Source organism: Coregonus clupeaformis, chromosome 16 (genome assembly GCF_020615455.1).
Source record: "Coregonus clupeaformis isolate EN_2021a chromosome 16, ASM2061545v1, whole genome shotgun sequence".
NCBI classification, from domain to species: Eukaryota; Metazoa; Chordata; class Actinopteri; order Salmoniformes; family Salmonidae; genus Coregonus; species Coregonus clupeaformis.
Genome location: NC_059207.1, coordinates 40,398,855 through 40,414,529, shown reverse-complemented (window position 1 = coordinate 40,414,529; position 15,675 = coordinate 40,398,855). Strand labels below are relative to the sequence as shown.

Sequence of the window (15,675 nt, the reverse complement as noted above, 5' to 3'; positions counted from 1 at the left end):
ACATGGATAGAGACGGTGTATTCTGGCAGAGTGAACAGGGGTAGAGACAGTGTATTCTGGAAGAGTGAACAGGGGGTAGAGAGATTGTGTATTCTGGCAGAGTGAACATGGGGTAGAGAGACGGTTTATTCTGGCAGAGTGAACATGGATAGAGACAGTGTATTCTGGCAGAGTGAACAGGGGTAGAGAGACAGTGTATTCTGGCAGAGTGAACAGGGTTAGCGACTGTGTATTCTGGCAGAGTGAACAGGGGTAGAAAGACTGTGTATTCTGTTAGAGTGAACAGGGGGTAGAGACAGTGTATTCTGGCAGAGTGAACAGGGGTAGAGACGGTGTATTCTGGCAGAATGAACAGGGGGTAGAGACTGTGTATTCTGGCAGAATGAACAGGGGGTAGAGACAGTGTATTCTGTCAGAGTGAACAGGGGTAGAGACAGTGTATTCTGGAAGAGTGAACAGGGGGTAGAGACAGTGTATTCTGGCAGAGTGAACAGGGGTAGAGAGACTGTGTATTCTGGCAGAGTGAACAGGAGATAGAGAGACAGTGTATTCTGGCAGAGTGAACATGGGGTAGAGAGACAGTGTATTCTGGCAGAGTGAACAGGGGTAGAGACGGTGTATTCTGGCAGAGTGAACATGGGGTAGAGAGACGGTGTATTCTGGCAGAGTGAACAAGGGGTAGAGAGACAGTGTATTCTGGCAGAGTGAACAGGGGTAGAGACGGTGTATTCTGGCAGAGTGAACATGGGGTAGAGAGACGGTGTATTCTGGCAGAGTGAACAAGGGGTAGAGAGACAGTGTATTCTGGCAGAGTGAACAGGGGGTAGAGACTGTGTATTCTGGAAGAGCGAACAGGGGGTAGAGAGACAGTGTATTCTGAATGAGTGAACTGCGGTAGAGACGGTGTATTCTGGCAGAGTGAACAGGGGTAGAAAGACTGTGTATTCTGTTAGAGTGAACAGGGGGTAGAGACAGTGTATTCTTGCAGAGTGAACAGGGGTAGAGACGGTGTATTCTGGCAGAATGAACAGGGGGTAGAGACTGTGTATTCTGGCAGAGTGAACAGGGGGTAGAGACGGTGTATTCTGGCAGAGTGAACAGGGGGTAGAGACAGTGTATTCTGGAAGAGTGAACAGGGGTAGAGACATTGTGTATTCTGGCAGAGTGAACATGGGGTAGAGAGACGGTTTATTCTGGCAGAGTGAACATGGTAGAGACAGTGTATTCTGGCAGAGTGAACAGGGGTAGAGACAGTGTATTCTGGCAGAGTGAACAGGGGTAGCGACGGTGTATTCTGGCAGAGTGAACAGGGGTAGAAAGACTGTGTATTCTGTTAGAGTGAACAGGGGGTAGAGACAGTGTATTCTGGCAGAGTGAACAGGGGTAGAGACGGTGTATTCTGGCAGAATGAACAGGGGGTAGAGACTGTGTATTCTGGCAGAATGAACAGGGGGTAGACGGTGTATTCTGGCAGAGTGAACAGGGGTAGAGACAGTGTATTCTGGAAGAGTGAACAGGGGGTAGAGACAGTGTATTCTGGCAGAGTGAACAGGGGTAGAGAGACTGTGTATTCTGGCAGAGTGAACAGGAGATAGAGAGACAGTGTATTCTGGCAGAGTGAACATGGGGTAGAGAGACAGTGTATTCTGGCAGAGTGAACAGGGGTAGAGACGGTGTATTCTGGCAGAGTGAACATGGGGTAGAGAGACGGTGTATTCTGGCAGAGTGAACAAGGGGTAGAGAGACAGTGTATTCTGGCAGAGTGAACAGGAGGTAGAGAGACGGTGTATTCTGGCAGAGTGAACATGGGGTAGAGAGACAGTGTATACTGGCAGAGTGAACAGGGGTAGAGACAGTGTATTCTGGCAGAGTGAACATGGGGTAGAGACAGTGTATTCTGGCAGAGTGAACAGGGGGTAGAGACTGTGTATTCTGGCAGAGTGAACAGGGGGTAGAGACTGTGTATTCTGGAAGAGCGAACAGGGGGTAGAGAGACAGTGTATTCTGAATGAGTGAACTGCGGTAGAGACGGTGTATTCTGGCAGAGTGAACAGGGGGTAGAGACAGTGTATTCTGTCAGAGTGAACGGGGTAGAGATGGTGTATTCTGGCAGAGTGAACAGGCGTAGAGACGGTGTATTCTGGCAGAGTGAACAGGGGGTAGAGAGACTGTGTATTCTGGCAGAGTGAACAGGGGTAGAGACAGTGTATTCTGGCAGAGTGAACATGGGTAGAGAGACTATGTATTCTGGCAGAGTGAACAGGGATAGAGACGGTGTATTCTGGCAGAGTGAACAGGGGGTAGAGACGGTGTATTCTGGCAGAGTGAACAGGGGGTAGAGTTGGTATATTCTGGCAGAGTGAACCGGGGTAGAGACGGTGTATTCTGGCAGAGTGAACAGGGGGTAGAGAGACTTTGTATTCTGGCAGAGTGAACAGGGGTAGAGACAGTGTATTCTGGCAGAGTGAACATGGGTAGAGAGACTATGTATTCTGGCAGAGTGAACAGGGATAGAGACGGTGTATTCTGGCAGAGTGAACAGCGGGTAGAGACAGTGTATTCTGGCAGAGTGAACAGGGATAGAGACGGTGTATTCTGGCAGAGTGAACAGGGGGTAGAGAGACTGTGTATTCTGGCAGAGTGAACGGGGGTAGAGACGGTATATTCTAGTAGAGTGAACATGGGGTAGAGAGACAGTATATTCTGGCAGAGTGAACAGGGGTAGAGACGGTGTATTCTGGCAGAGTGAACAGGGGTAGAGACAGTGTATTCTGGCAGAGTGAACAGGGGTAGAGACGGTGTATTCTGGCAGAGTGAACAGGGTTAGAGACGGTGTATTCATGCAGAGTGAACAGGGGTAGAGACGGTGTATTCTGGCAGAGTGAACAGGGGGTAGAGACAGTGTATTCTGGCAGAGTGAACAGGGGTAGAGACTGTGTATTCTGGCAGAGTGAACAGGGTTAGAGACAATGTATTTTGGCAGAATGAACAGGGGGTAGACAGTGTATTCTGGCAGAGTGAACAGGGGTAGAGACAGTGTATTCTGGAAGAGTGAACAGGGGGTAGAGAGATTGTGTATTCTGGCAGAGTGAACATGGGGTAGAGAGACGGTTTATTCTGGCAGAGTGAACATGGATAGAGACAGTGTATTCTGGCAGAGTGAACAGGGGTAGAGACGGTGTATTCTGGCAGAGTGAACAGGGTTAGCGACGGTGTATTCTGGCAGAGTGAACAGGGGTAGAAAGACTGTGTATTCTGTTAGAGTGAACAGGGGGTAGAGACAGTGTATTCTGGCAGAGTGAACAGGGGTAGAGACGGTGTATTCTGGCAGAATGAACAGGGGGTAGAGACTGTGTATTCTGGCAGAATGAACAGGGGGTAGACGGTGTATTCTGGCAGAGTGAACAGGGGTAGAGACAGTGTATTCTGGAAGAGTGAACAGGGGGTAGAGAGATTGTGTATTCTGGCAGAGTGAACATGGGGTAGAGAGACGGTTTATTCTGGCAGAGTGAACATGGATAGAGACAGTGTATTCTGGCAGAGTGAACAGGGGTAGAGACAGTGTATTTTGGCAGAGTGAACAGGGTTAGCGACTGTGTATTCTGGCAGAGTGAACAGGGGTAGAAAGACTGTGTATTCTGTTAGAGTGAACAGGGGGTAGAGACAGTGTATTCTGGCAGAGTGAACAGGGGTAGAGACGGTGTATTCTGGCAGAATGAACAGGGGGTAGAGACTGTGTATTCTGGCAGAGTGAACAGGGGGTAGAGCAGTGTATTCTGGCAGAGTGAACAGGGGTAGAGACAGTGTATTCTGGAAGAGTGAACAGGGGGTAGAGACAGTGTATTCTGGCAGAGTGAACAGGGGTAGAGAGACTGTGTATTCTGGCAGAGTGAACAGGAGATAGAGAGACAGTGTATTCTGGCAGAGTGAACATGGGGTAGAGAGACAGTGTATTCTGGCAGAGTGAACAGGGGTAGAGACGGTGTATTCTGGCAGAGTGAACATGGGGTAGAGACGGTGTATTCTGGCAGAGTGAACAAGGGGTAGAGAGACAGTGTATTCTGGCAGAGTGAACAGGAGGTAGAGAGACGGTGTATTCTGGCAGAGTGAACATGGGGTAGAGAGACAGTGTATTCTGGCAGAGTGAACAGGGGTAGAGACGGTGTATTCTGGCAGAGTGAACATGGGGTAGAGACAGTGTTTTCTGGCAGAGTGAACAGGGGGTAGAGACTGTGTATTCTGGCAGAGTGAACAGGGGGTAGAGAGACAGTGTATTCTGAATGAGTGAACTGCGGTAGAGACGGTGTATTCTGGCAGAGTGAACAGGGGGTAGAGACAGTGTATTCTGTCAGAGTGAATGGGGTAGAGACGGTGTATTCTGGCAGAGTTAACAGGAGTAGAGAGACTGTGTATTCTGGCAGAGTGAACAGGGGTAGAGACAGTGTATTCTGGCAGAGTGAACATGGGTAGAGAGACTATGTATTCTGGCAGAGTGAACAGGGATAGAGACGGTGTATTCTGGCAGAGTGAACAGGGGGTAGAGACGGTGTATTCTGGCAGAGTGAACAGGGGGTAGAATTGGTATATTCTGGCAGAGTGAACCGGGGTAGAGACGGTGTATTCTGGCAGAGTGAACAGGGGGTAGAGAGACTTTGTATTCTGGAAGAGTGAACAGGGATAGAGACAGTGTATTCTGGCAGAGTGAACAGGGTTAGAGACGAAGTATTCTGGCAGAGTGAACAGGGGTAGAGACGGTGTATTCTGGCAGAGTGAACAGGGGGTAGAGAGACTGTGTATTCTGGCAGAGTGAACATGGGGTAGAGAGACGGTTTATTCTGGCAGAGTGAACAGGGGTAGAGACGGTGTATTCTGGCAGAGTGACCATGGATAGAGACAGTGTATTCTGGCAGAGTGAACAGGGGTAGAGACGGTGTATTCTGGCAGAGTGAACAGGGTTAGCGACGATGTATTCTGGCAGAGTGAACAGGGGTAGAAAGACTCTGTATTCTGGCAAAGTGAACAGGGGGTAGAGACAGTGTATTCTGGCAGAGTGAACAGGGGTAGAGACGGTGTATTCTGGCAGAATGAACAGGGGGTAGAGAGACTGTGTTTTCTGTCAGAGTGAACAGGGGTAGAGACGGTGTATTCTGGCAGAGTGAACATGGGGTAGAGAGACGGTGTATTCTGGCAGAGTGAAAAGGGGGTAGAGACTGTGTATTTTTTATTTTTTTTTATTTCACCTTTATTTAACCAGGTAAACCAGTTGAGAACAAGTTCTCATTTACAACTGCGACCTGGCCAAGATAAAGCATAGCAGTGCGATAAAAACAACAACACAGAGTTACATATGGGGTAAAACAAAACAAAAATCAAAAAAATTCTGGCAGAGTGAACAGGGGGTAGAGACAGTGTATTCTAGCAGAGTGAACATGGGGTAGAGAGACGGTGTATTCTGGCAGAGTGAACATGGGTAGAGAGACTATGTATTCTGGCAGAGTGAACAGGGATAGAGACGGTGTATTCTGGCAGAGTGAACAGGGGTAGAGACAGTGTATTCTGGCAGAGTGAACAGGGATAGAGACGGTGTATTTGGCAGAGTGAACAGGGGGTAGAGAGACTGTGTATTCTGGCAGAGTGAACGGGGGTAGAGACGGTATATTCTAGCAGAGTGAACATGGGGTAGAGAGACAGTGTATTCTGGCAGAGTGAACAGGGGTAGAGACGGTGTATTCTGGCAGAGTGAACAGGGGTAGAGACAGTGTATTCTGGCAGAGTGAACAGGGGTAGAGACTGTGTATTCTGGCAGAGTGAACAGGGTTAGAGACGGTGTATTCATGCAGAGTGAACAGGGGTAGAGACAGTGTATTCTGGCAGAGTGAACAGGGGTATAGACTGTGTATTCTGGCAGAGTGAACAGGGTTAGAGACGATGTATTCTGGCAGAGTGAACAGGGGTAGAGACAGTGTATTCTGTCAGAGTGAACAGGGGGTAGAGAGACTATGTATTCTGGCAGAGTGAACATGGGGTAGAGAGACGGTTTATTCTGGCAGAGTGAACAGGGGTAGAGACGGTGTATACTGGCAGAGTGAACATGGATAGAGACGGTGTATTCTGGCAGAGTGAACAGGGGTAGAGACGGTGTATTCAGGCAGAGTGAACAGGGTTAGCGACGGTGTATTCTGGCAGAGTGAACAGGGGTAGAAGACTGTGTATTCTGGCAGAGTGAACAGGGGGTAGAGACAGTGTATTCTGGCAGAGTGAACAGGGGTAGAGACGGTGTATTCTGGCAGAATGAACAGGGGGTAGAGAGACTGTGTATTCTGGCAGAGTGAACAGGGGTAGAGACGGTGTATTCTGGCAGACTGAACATGGGGTAGAGAGACGGTGTATTCTGGCAGAGTGAAAAGGGGGTAGAGATGGTGTATTCTGGCAGAGTGAACAGGGGGTAGAGACAGTGTATTCTAGCAGAGTGAACATGGGGTAGAGAGACGGTGTATTCTGGCAGAGTGAACAGGGGTAGAGACTGTGTATTCTGGCAGAGTGAACAGGGGTAGAGCCGGTGTATTCTGGCAGAGTGAACAGGGGTAGAGACGGTGTATTCTGGCCGAGTGAACAGGGGTAGAGATGGTATATTCTGGCAGAGTTAACAGGGGGTAGAGACAGTGTATTCTGATAGAATTAACAGGGGTAGAGACGGTGTATTCTGGCAGAATGAACATGGGGTAGAGACTGTGTATTCTGGCAGAATGAACAGGGGGTAGACGGTGTATTCTGGCAGAGTGAACAGGGGTAGAGACAGTGTATTCTGGAAGAGTGAACAGGGGGTAGAGACAGTGTATTCTGGCAGAGTGAACAGAGGTAGAGAGTCTGTGTATTCTGGCAGAGTGAACAGGAGATAGAGACACAGTGTATTCTGGCAGAGTGAACATGGGGTAGAGAGACAGTGTATTCTGGAAGAGTGAACAGGGGTAGAGACGGTGTATTCTGGCAGAGTGAACATGGGGTAGAGAGACGGTGTATTCTGGCAAAGTGAACAAGGGGTAGAGAGACAGTGTATTCTGGCAGAGTGAACAGGGGTAGAGACGGTGTATACTGGCAGAGTGAACATGGATAGAGACGGTGTATTCTGGCAGAGTGAACAGGGGTGGAGACGGTGTATTCAGGCAGAGTGAACAGGGTTAGCGACGGTGTATTCTGGCAGAGTGAACAGGGGTAGAAAGACTGTGTATTCTGGCAGAGTGAACAGGGGGTAGAGACAGTGTATTCTGGCAGAGTGAACAGGGGTAGAGACGGTGTATTCTGGCAGAATGAACAGGGGGTAGAGAGACTGTGTATTCTGGCAGAGTGAACAGGGGTAGAGACGGTGTATTCTGGCAGACTGAACATGGGGTAGAGAGACGGTGTATTCTGGCAGAGTGAAAAGGGGGTAGAGATGGTGTATTCTGGCAGAGTGAACAGGGGGTAGAGACAGTGTATTCTAGCAGAGTGAACATGGGGTAGAGAGACGGTGTATTCTGGCAGAGTGAACAGGGGTAGAGACTGTGTATTCTGGCAGAGTGAACAGTGGTAGAGCCGGTGTATTCTGGCAGAGTGAACAGGGGTAGAGACGGTGTATTCTAGCCGAGTGAACAGGGGTAGAGATGGTATATTCTGGCAGAGTTAACAGGGGGTAGAGACAGTGTATTCTGGCAGAATTAACAGGGGTAGAGACGGTGTATTCTGGCAGAATGAACATGGGGTAGAGACTGTGTATTCTGGCAGAATGAACAGGGGGTAGACGGTGTATTCTGGCAGAGTGAACAGGGGTAGAGACAGTGTATTCTGGAATAGTTAACAGGGGTAGAGACAGTGTATTCTGGCAGAATGAACAGGGGTAGAGACGGTGTATTCTGGCAGAGTGAACAGGGGTAGAGACAGTGTATTCTGGAAGAGTGAACAGGGGGTAGAGACAGTGTATTCTGGCAGAGGGAACAGGGGTAGAGAGACTGTGTATTCTGGCAGAGTGAACAGGAGATAGAGAGACAGTGTATTCTGGCAGAGTGAACATGGGGTAGAGAGACAGTGTATTCTGGCAGAGTGAACAGGGGTAGAGACAGTGTATTCTGGCAGAGTGAACATGGGGTAGAGAGACGGTGTATTCTGGCAGAGTGTACAAGGGGTAGAGAGACAGTGTATTCTGGCAGAGTGAACAGGAGGTAGAGAGACAGTGTATTCTGGCAGAGTGAACATGGGGTAGAGAGGCAGTGTATTCTGGCAGAGTGAACAGGGGTAGAGACGGTGTATTCTGGCAGAGTGAACATGGGGTAGAGACAGTGTATTCTGGCAGAGTGAACAGGGGGTAGAGACTGTGTATTCTGGCAGAGTGAACAGGGGTTAGAGACTGTGTATTCTGGAAGAGTGAACAGGGGGTAGAGAGACGGTGTATTCTGGCAGAGTGAACAGGGGGTAGAGACGGTGTATTCTGGCAGAGTGAACAGGGGGTAGAGATGGTGTATTCTGGCAGAGTGAACAGGGGGTAGAGAGACTGTGTATTCTGGCAGAGTGAATGGGGGTAGAGACGGTGTATTCTGGCAGAGTGAACAGGGGTAGAGAGACTATGTATTCTGGCAGAGTAACAGGGGTAGAGATAGTGTATTCTGGCAGAGTGAACAGGGGTAGAGACGGTGTATTCTGGCAGAGTGAGCAGGGGTAGAGACTGTGTATTCTGGCAGAGTGAACAGGGTTAGAGACGGTGTATTCTGGCAGAGTGAACAGGGGTAGAGACGATGTATTCTGGCAGAGTGAACGGGGTAGAGACGGTGTATTCTGGCAGAGTGAACAGGAGTTGAGACGGTGTATTCTGGCAGAGTGAACAGGGGTAGAGACGGTGTATTCTGGCAGAGTGAACAGGGGGTAGAGACAGTGTATTCTGGCAGAGTGAACAGGGGTAGAGACGGTGTATTCTGGCAGAGTGAACAGGGGTAGAGACGGTGTATTCTGGCAAAGTGAACAAGGGGTAGAGAGACAGTGTATTCTGGCAGAGTGAACAGGGGTAGAGACGGTGTATACTGGCAGAGTGAACATGGATAGAGACGGTGTATTCTGGCAGAGTGAACAGGGGTGGAGACGGTGTATTCAGGCAGAGTGAACAGGGTTAGCGACGGTGTATTCTGGCAGAGTGAACAGGGGTAGAAAGACTGTGTATTCTGGCAGAGTGAACAGGGGGTAGAGACATTGTATTCTGGCAGAGTGAACAGGGGTAGAGACGGTGTATTCTGGCAGAATGAACAGGGGGTAGAGAGACTGTGTATTCTGGCAGAGTGAACAGGGGTAGAGACGGTGTATTCTGGCAGACTGAACATGGGGAGTAGAGAGACGGTGTATTCTGGCAGAGTGAAAAGGGGGTAGAGATGGTGTATTCTGGCAGAGTGAACAGGGGGTAGAGACAGTGTATTCTAGCAGAGTGAACATGGGGTAGAGAGACGGTGTATTCTGGCAGAGTGAACAGGGGTAGAGACTGTGTATTCTGGCAGAGTGAACAGTGGTAGAGCCGGTGTATTCTGGCAGAGTGAACAGGGGTAGAGACGGTGTATTCTAGCCGAGTGAACAGGGGTAGAGATGGTATATTCTGGCAGAGTTAACAGGGGGTAGAGACAGTGTATTCTGATAGAATTAACAGGGGTAGAGACGGTGTATTCTGGCAGAATGAACATGGGGTAGAGACTGTGTATTCTGGCAGAATGAACAGGGGGTAGACGGTGTATTCTGGCAGAGTGAACAGGGGTAGAGACAGTGTATTCTGGAATAGTTAACAGGGGGTAGAGACAGTGTATTCTGGCAGAATGAACAGGGGGTAGACGGTGTATTCTGGCAGAGTGAACAGGGGTAGAGACAGTGTATTCTGGAAGAGTGAACAGGGGGTAGAGACAGTGTATTCTGGCAGAGTGAACAGGGGTAGAGAGACTGTGTATTCTGGCAGAGTGAACAGGAGATAGAGAGACAGTGTATTCTGGCAGAGTGAACATGGGGTAGAGACAGTGTATTCTGGCAGAGTGAACATGGGGTAGAGAGACGGTGTATTCTGGCAGAGTGAACAAGGGGTAGAGAGACAGTGTATTCTGGCAGAGTGAACAGGAGGTAGAGAGACAGTGTATTCTGGCAGAGTGAACATGGGGTAGAGAGGCAGTGTATTCTGGCAGAGTGAACAGGGGTAGAGACGGTGTATTCTGGCAGAGTGAACATGGGGTAGAGACAGTGTATTCTGGCAGAGTGAACAGGGGGTAGAGACTGTGTATTCTGGCAGAGTGAACAGGGGGTAGAGACTGTGTATTCTGGAAGAGTGAACAGGGGGTAGAGAGACAGTGTATTCTGGCAGAGTGAACAGGGGGTAGATACTGTGTATTCTGGAAGAGTGAACAGGGGGTAGAGAGACAGTGTATTCTGGCAGAGTGAACAGGGGTAGAGAGACTGTGTATTCTGGCAGAGTGAATGGGGGTAGAGACGGTGTATTCTGGCAGAGTGAACAGGGGGTAGAGAGACTATGTATTCTGGCAGAGTAACAGGGGTAGAGATAGTGTATTCTGGCAGAGTGAACAGGGGTAGAGACGGTGTATTCCTGGCAGAGTGAGCAGGGGTAGAGACTGTGTATTCTGGCAGAGTGAACAGGGTTAGAGACGGTGTATTCTGGCAGAGTGAACAGGGGTAGAGACGATGTATTCTGGCAGAGTGAACGGGGTAGAGACGGTGTATTCTGGCAGAGTGAACAGGAGTTGAGACGGTGTATTCTGGCAGAGTGAACAGGGGTAGAGACGGTGTATTCTGGCAGAGTGAACAGGGGGTAGAGACAGTGTATTCTGGCAGAGTGAACAGGGGTAGAGACGGTGTATTCTGGCAGAGTGAACAGGGGGTAGAGACAGTGTATTCTGGCAGAGTGAACAGGGGTAGAGACAGTGTATTCTGGCAGAGTGAACAGGGGGTAGAGACAGTGTATTCTGGCAGAGTGAACGGGGGGTAGACGGTGTATTCTGGCAGAGTGAACAGGGGGTAGAGACGGTGTATTCTGGCAGAGTGAACAGGGGGTAGAGAGACTGTGTATTCTGGCAGAGTGAATGGGGGTAGAGACGGTGTATTCTGGCAGAGTGAACAGGGGTAGAGAGACTATGTATTCTGGCAGAGTAACAGGGGTAGAGATAGTGTATTCTGGCAGAGTGAACAGGGGTAGAGACGGTGTATTCTGGCAGAGTGAGCAGGGGTAGAGACTGTGTATTCTGGCAGAGTGAACGGGGTTAGAGACGGTGTATTCTGGCAGAGTGAACAGGGGTAGAGACGGTGTATTCTGGCAGAGTGAACGGGGTAGAGACGGTGTATTCTGGCAGAGTGAACAGGAGTTGAGACGGTGTATTCTGGCAGAGTGAACAGGGGTAGAGACGGTGTATTCTGGCAGAGTGAACAGGGGGTAGAGACAGTGTATTCTGGCAGAGTGAACAGGGGTAGAGACGGTGTATTCTGGCAGAGTGAACAGGGGGTAGAGACAGTGTATTCTGGCAGAGTGAACAGGGGTAGAGACAGTGTATTCTGGCAGAGTGAACAGGGGGTAGAGACAGTGTATTCTGGCAGAGTGAACGGGGGGTAGACGGTGTATTCTGGCAGAGTGAACAGGGGGTAGAGACGGTGTATTCTGGCAGAGTGAACAGGGGGTAGAGACTGTGGATTCTGGCAGAGTGAACAGGGGGTAGAGACAGTGTATTCTGGCAGAGAGAACAGGGGTAGAGATACTGTGTATTCTGGCAGAATGAACAGGGGTAGAGACGGTGTATTCTGGCAGAGTGAAGAGGGGGTAGAGACGGTGTATTCTGGCAGAGTGAACAGGAGGTAGAGAGACGGTGTATTCTGGCAGAGTGAACAGGGTGTAGAGAGACAGTGTATTCTGGCAGAGTGAACAGGGGGTAGAGACTGTGTATTCTGGCAGATAGAACAGGGGTAGAGAGACGGTGTATTCTGGCAGAGTGAACAGGGGTAGGGACGGTGTATTCTGGCAGAGTGAACAGGGGTAGAGACGGTGTATTCTGGCAGAATGAACAGGGGGTAGACGGTGTATTCTGGCAGAATGAACAGGGGGTAGAGAGACTGTGTTTTCTGTCAGAGTGAACAGGGGTAGAGACGGTGTATTCTGGCAGAGTGAACATGGGGTAGAGAGACGGTGTATTCTGGCAGAGTGAAAAGGGGGTAGAGACTGTGTATTCTGGCAGAGTGAACAGGGGGTAGAGACAGTGTATTCTAGCAGAGTGAACATGGGGTAGAGAGACGGTGTATTCTGGCAGAGTGAACATGGGTAGAGAGACTATGTATTCTGGCAGAGTGAACAGGGATAGAGACGGTGTATTCTGGCAGAGTGAACAGGGGGTAGAGACAGTGTATTCTGGCAGAGTGAACAGGGATAGAGACGGTGTATTTGGCAGAGTGAACAGGGGGTAGAGAGACTGTGTATTCTGGCAGAGTGAACGGGGGTAGAGACGGTATATTCTAGCAGAGTGAACATGGGGTAGAGAGACAGTGTATTCTGGCAGAGTGAACAGGGGGTAGAGAGACTGTGTATTCTGGCAGAGTGAACAGGGGGTAGAGACAGTGTATTCTGGCAGAGTGAACTGGGGTAGAGAGACTATGTATTCTGGCAGAGTGAACGGGGTAGAGACGGTGTATTCTGGCAGAGTGAACAGGGGGTAGAGACTGTGTTTTCTGGCAGAGTGAACAGGGGTAGAGACGGTGTATTCTGGCAGAGTGAACAGGGGTAGAGAGACTCTACAGGGTGGGAGAAGTGAAAGCTGACAATACTACCAGACCACTTGTCCTGGCTACAGGAAGGCCTATCACATGCATAGATGTCGTTATATCATTGTAATAGGCTTTGTGATGAGTCTATGGTCACTCATCTTGAAAGTTCAACACTTCGCAAAACATCAGAATTCTAACATTTAAGTAAATCAATATACAGCAAAAAGACTATCAAATGATTGAATCACAATACATCTAATCAAAGATATTAAACAAAAGACAAACGTCTGATAGTTGCCAGGTGCTATAACAGTCAGACAATCACTTACACTAAACACAACTTTGATAAGACAATAGAGGAAAGAACAGGGAGGACTGTGGAAACAGCAGGAAAGATGAACACACATTCAAGACAAACATTATTCTCAGTATTGTAATTGTAATGTTGTACTGTAATTGTAAATGTATTGTAATTTCATTGTAATTGTCTGTATTACAGTTTTTCTCGATTGCTAAGACACATTTCTTGAAAGCTGCTCTCCTTTTCTCTTAACTGTGAACACAAAACCCAATTTTCAAGCTACATTCACAAAACCTCAGACTCTTCTTGCAAAACCAAACTTTCACCTCAAAACAGTTCAATCTGTGCTCAAAACTGAACTATGTTGTCAAATCGTGCCCAGAGTCAATCAAAATATAAAACACTACTGAACAGTCACTAAACACTACGTAGAAAAATAGAAAACACAATGCTCAGGACATGAAGCTGGAGAAATAAATGTTTATTGTTCACTGAACAGAAATCTTGTGCATTTACATGTAGCACTTGTAAAAACAAACAGAAATCTTATGCGTTTGCCACTTGTGTACAGTAAGCCCATGTAAAAATAAAGTACAAAAATATACAAATAAGTGCATTACTCAGCCACAGCATCATGTCTCCGTACTGGGTCAGGCCACAGGACTTCATCCACATCAAAGGCCACATTTTGTCCGGCCAGGCAACGGGGGAAAAAAACCCTGGCATGCCGTATCCAGGCTTGGCATGCCTCCACACCTATGTCACCACAGGCAAGTCCCATGGCTTGCAGGAGATTTACCCTGGTGTAAGGTTGGCGTTCATATACCTTCCACTGCCATGAGGAGAAGAATTCCTCAATGGGGTTTAGGAAAGGGGAGTACGGTGGAAGGCAAAGATTGATAAAACCTTGGTTCATATTGTACCACTCTCTAACCTGGAGGGCTCTGTGAAAACTCACATTGTCCCAAACAACAACATAGATGGGATGCTCATCCTGCTGCTCTAACAAAGCATCTCGCATGTGATTGAGGAAAATGAGGAGCTGGTGAGTGTTGTAGGGCCCCAGGTTGGCATGATGGTGGACAACCCCATGATTGCTGATGGCAGCACATAATGTGACATTGCCACCACGCTGCCCAGGAACACCAACAATGGCCCGATGGCCAATCACATTACGGCCTTTCCTTCTCCTTTTGGTGAGATTAAACCCAGCTTCATCCATGTAGATGTATTGATGGGGTCTTTCCATTGCATCCAGTTGAAAAACCCTCTGTAGAAATAGATATAGTTTTGTAAGTGATATGGAAAAAGAGATTTAGGCCACCACAGTAAATCACTACTTAGAGTAATCAACATTGAATGTGTCTGGATATATGCCAACCTGTACATACTGGAATCTTTGCTCTTTGACTCTGTCTGAGTTGCGATCAAAGGGCACTCTGTATAGCTGTTTAATGCGCAGTCTGTTGTGCTTGAGGACACGATCAACAGTAGAGAGGCTGACACTGTTGATACCCTCAAAATTTAAATGGTCCTCAATGATCTTCTGCTGAATTTCGCTCAGTTTAATGGCATTGTTCTCACGGACCATATCAACAATTAGGGTCTCTTGGTGTGGGGAGAACATACCTGTCCTCCCACCCCCATGTGGCAGTCTTTCAATTCTACAAAAAGAGAACATGGAGTTACAAAAAATATACATGGAATACTAGGCCTACAAACAGTTAGACCAACCCTCCATTACAATACTACAGTACATTGGTACAGTGATGTACTGAAACATATATTTACTTACAGTATACTGTGGTACAGTATATAGTATGTCATACAGTAATTGCTGTCAACATTTACATACTGTACTATAATGTCAAAAAAGGTAATTACCTGTTCTCTTCTCTAAATCTTCGGATTATGGTGGACACAGTGAATCTACTGATGTTTGGTTGTACCCTTTGTCCAGCCTCCCTCATGCTCATACCATGGACAAGAACATGGTCAATCACAGTAGCTCTGATTTCATCAGATATTACTGTTCTTTGTCTTCGCTGACCACCTCGACCACCTCGACCTCCTCTCACACCGAACTCTTCCTCTCAGATTTCTATCCATTGTAGGGCCTCACAAACCAGTGCTCTCTGAGCTGGCTTACTGTATATGTTCCCTCACATCATTAGCCACAAGTGTGATCAATTTTGAGTTGTTGTGTTCAAGTGGTGACGCCTGTGCTCTAATTGTGTTTGACTTTTGTCACCTGTGCTCACCATTATGCAGCACGGGTGCATCTCAATGAAAATGTGTTGGCAAGTTATGTCTAAACAGGTGAAAAGTGCTTACGGTTTTGCCAAAAGAGTGATTGATTCAATCAGTGGGTTCAGGCAACTGAGCATTTGGTTCAGACAATAGGGTTTAGTGTTTTAGCAATTGAGAAAAACTGTAAGTGCCTGTGTGTCTGGTATCAACAGGACAGCAGACAAAAGCAGCCTCGTTAGACTCTTTACCTGGACCAGAGAAGGCAGAACCATCTGTCTTTTGGACACAGCAGCCTATGTGCAGTGAAACCCCATAGAACGGGTAGAATAGAGCAAATCAACAAAACATGCCCACATACAGGGACATACAGTATG

The 15,675-nt window shown here is 48.1% G+C and overlaps 1 protein-coding gene across 4 annotated transcripts in view; it reads right to left on the bottom strand.

Annotated features, from left to right (window-relative positions):
- LOC121584738 (citron rho-interacting kinase) overlaps positions 1-15,675 on the bottom strand; it is a 116,394-nt gene that overhangs the window by 32,296 nt on the left and 68,423 nt on the right. For 2 of the 4 annotated variants that reach the window (XM_041900811.2, XM_041900812.2), the window contains exon 29: positions 15,550-15,594. The exons of the other annotated variants lie outside the window; for them this stretch is intronic. In XM_041900811.2, coding sequence (XP_041756745.1) covers positions 15,550-15,594 — 45 coding nt within the window. The remainder of the gene's footprint in view (positions 1-15,549; positions 15,595-15,675) is intronic. 4 annotated transcript variants of the gene reach the window in all.